The sequence below is a fragment of the Nicotiana tomentosiformis genome, chromosome 12 (assembly GCF_000390325.3).
Source record: "Nicotiana tomentosiformis chromosome 12, ASM39032v3, whole genome shotgun sequence".
Classification (NCBI taxonomy): Eukaryota; Viridiplantae; Streptophyta; class Magnoliopsida; order Solanales; family Solanaceae; genus Nicotiana; species Nicotiana tomentosiformis.
In genome coordinates this window covers 2,265,547-2,269,109 of record NC_090823.1, presented here as the reverse complement: position 1 = coordinate 2,269,109, position 3,563 = coordinate 2,265,547, and the positions used below count along the sequence as shown (strand labels likewise).

Genomic DNA, 3,563 nt, shown 5'->3' with positions numbered 1-3,563 from the left:
ACACGACGCTCATATATAAAAACAATTCAAATCCTACGGGGAGTCCTTTTTCCCACACAAAGTTAGGCAAGCCACTTACTTCGAACCAAGCTCAATCAATCGGTAAGAATGCCTTTTCCATGAATATCCGACTCTGAATGGCTCGAATCTAGCCAAAATAATTCGATACAGTCAACAAAAATTATAGGAATCAATTTCATAAGAAAATACTGCATTTTTCAATAAAATCCGAAATTATCTAAAAAATCGCATGTGTGGCCCACGTCTCGAAAAATCTGGCGAAACCCACAAAATACGACAACCCTTTCAATTATGAGTCCAACTATACCAGTTTCACTCAAATCCGACTCCGAATCGACAGAAATCTCAAAAATTTGTTTCTATGAGATTTTTAAATTTTTCCCAAATTTTCATCTCAAAACACTGAAAACAATGATATATTCATGTATATTGACTAAATCCAAGTTAGAATCACTTACGCCAATATTTTTCCTTGAAAATCTATCAAACATCGTCTCTCCTCAAGCTCCAATTTGTCAAAAGTGGCAAATGGGACGAAGTCCCCTGTTTTATAACTCTACAGAGGCAGCCCTCGGTCCTGCCTCGATCCTGGCCCTCGATCATGGCCCTTGATCCCGGGTCTAAATCTTGACCTTCGATTCCGAGCCTTCGATCACGGCCCTCGATCCTGAACCTTCGATCATTGCCCTCGATCCTGAGTCTTTGATCATGGACTCGATCAGCCTTCGAACCTGGCCCTCGATCCTGGCCATCGAACCTGTCCCTCGATCCTGGCCTTCGACCCTGGGCTCGATTTCTGGGCTTCGATTTCTGCATTTCCGTAGAAGAAAAATTGCAGCAGTTTTTGCACCAGCTGTTTAAGTCCAACTTTTGATCCGTTAACTATCCGAAACTCACCCGAGGCCCTCGGGACCTCAACCAAATGTACAACAAGTCCTAAAACATCATACAGACTTAGTCGAAGCCTCAAATCACATCAAATAACGCTAAAACCATGAATCACACCCCAATTTAAGCTTAATGAAACTTAAGAATTTCCAACTTCTACATTCGATGTCAAAACCTACCAAATCAAGTCCGATTGACCTCAAATTTTGCACACAAGTCATAAATGACATAACAGAGCTATAAAAATTTTCGAAACTGGATTCAACCCCGATATCAAAAGGTCAACTCCCCGGTCAAACTTCCAAACTTAAATTCCTATTTTAGCCATTTCAATCCTAAATGAGTTATAGACCTCCAAAACATAATCCGTACATGCCCCTAAACCCAAAATCACCTAACGGGACTAACGGATCTGACGAAATTCCATTCCAGAGTCGTCTTCACGCTGTTCCAACTATGATCCAAATCTTACGGTTTAAACGTGCATTTAGGGACCAAGTGTCCTAAAACACTCCAAAAACCAAAACGAAACCTCCCGGCAAGTCACAATTGCAAGGGTAGATATGGGAGAAGCAGTAAATAGAGGATCAGGGTTATTACTCTCAAAACGACCGGCGTAGTCATTACAACCACCCTTGGCCATACATAGCTTCGCCTCTGGGCGCCCCGTATCAGGATATTTTTTATTTCAAGACTCGAAACTGAAAACCTTTGGTGGAGGATAGAGAGATCCTAATATGAAAACATCCTTCAAACTTGAACAAATATTTGCAAAAACGATCATCAACAAGAAACTAATTAATGTTGCTGAATTGCTCATATAATTCGTCTACGTATAACATTAATGGAAGCCATTTGGTAATTCTCCAAATGGAAAGAATTTGATTACTTAACCCCAGTAACGTAAAAACCAAAGATAACCCTTTTTTATTCCTTCCATGCATCATATTCCACAGTACTATACTCACACGCAACTTAATCTCAAACAAATTAAAGAAATATTGAACAATGCCATACAAGTCTTTTCATGTCACTCAAAAATAAATCTCAACTAAGTATAACACTGTCTATTAAAAACTCGAATATATCTAATCCTTATAAATTACCAAGACATACGCCACAACTCAAACTGTAATATAGTGTCACATGATTACTCGATTGAATTGAACCAGTTGTAACTTCCAACTTGAATATTTCTTACTTCAACGTACCCTTCACAATCAAATCCAAATCACTTCCTTTAAATTCCAAGATGTTGACAACATCAAATCTAGAGAGAAACTTTCTTTTTGCAATCCATATCCTTAACATTCTGCGTTTGTAAATCAACTACCATACTGCAATTCATTTGTATACCAACACTCTTTTTAATCACCAAAATCTTGACCTTTCCCTTAATACTTGTGGACATACTCAAAGGCAATTCCCCTTCCACCAAATCACTTGCTAGCCTAGGAATGCCTGATAATTTGTCTACCATAACTGTAACATTCACAATCATTCGGAACGTTCGTCGAGCCTTAGCATTCGCTGCTGGCGTTAAGACTTCTACGATGACTCTGTCATCGTATATCAGACTAGTAGTTGCCTCGTTAAACTTGAACGAGGCCGCGTTAGGGTTTTTAATAGAAATATCTGCAGAGACCGTTATGTTCACGTTGGTTTGTAGATTGGAACTACTAGTGAGATAACTCAACCCGTCAAATTTGATTGAGTTCATTTTTATAGTAGGCTTTTTCACCTTGAAAAAGGTGAATGCAAGAATTACGATGATCACAACTAGGATTATTGTTGTGATACCACAACAACTGCAACATTTGATGCATTTTTTACGATGTCGTTTTTTGGCTAACTCCACACTGGATATGGACGTGGAATTAATGCCTTCTTCGTTTTCTACGTGTATACGGTGGGATGCAGGTGCCAAAGGTCGAACTTGATCTCTAGATTCAATCATGGTGGAATTTGGAGATTGGGGTGGAGACATTTTTGAAAAGTTTGTAAAAATTGATGATGATAATTTTGCTATGAAATGGGAGTATTTAAAGTGACAAATGGTATAGAGCTGACTACTTTCAAGCCAAAGTTGAATATTTCTAGCTGTTTTAGGCTTTGAGTTTTTCTAGATATTCAACTAGTTTTGACCCATTAATAGCCAACTTGAGAGCATTGATGAGTCCAATTATGAAGTATCTAAGCCTTGACTTCTTTGGAAGGAATCTTTATGTTTTTTCATTATTTTATTTATCTAATAAGAGGATCAAATTTTCAAAATGTACTTATTTTAAGAAAAGCATTTTATATTAGAAATGCTTTCCGAAAAAAGTATTTTGGAGCTGTAGCAGCTTGTATAACGCTTTTAGTAGTATTAGTGTAACACTTCTCAAATCTATAAAAGTTTTAATATATACTAAATATAGTTTTTTTTTTAAATCTTAAATTATACTTCTTTTACGGATTTAAACCCTTGTGATTGACTTTTGAGTTACTTCTCTATTTTTAAATAATTGGATATACAATTAGGGGAATATTAATAATTTAAATTTTATTAATTATTAAAAGTAGGTATAATTAAATACTAGTTAAGTCAAAACAAAAAAAATAAAAAAAACAAATAAGGTAGCACGTGCCTTAGCCCATATAGGGTTGTGGAA

General features: G+C 36.7%; 1 protein-coding gene across 1 annotated transcript; it reads right to left on the bottom strand.

The window, feature by feature from the left end:
- Nucleotides 1-2,179: 2,179 nt before the first annotated feature.
- On the bottom strand, nt 2,180-2,896 carry LOC104105688 (late embryogenesis abundant protein At1g64065-like). Its single transcript, XM_009614056.1, has one exon. It carries the CDS (start codon nt 2,894-2,896, stop codon nt 2,180-2,182), a length of 717 nt encoding a protein of 238 aa, XP_009612351.1.
- Nucleotides 2,897-3,563: the final 667 nt, after the last annotated feature.

Bases quoted from the DNA above. Each gene is read 5' to 3' on its own strand.
- LOC104105688 (XM_009614056.1), bottom strand. From the start codon at position 2,896: ATGTCTCCACCCCAATCTCCAAATTCCACCATGATTGAATCTAGAGAT.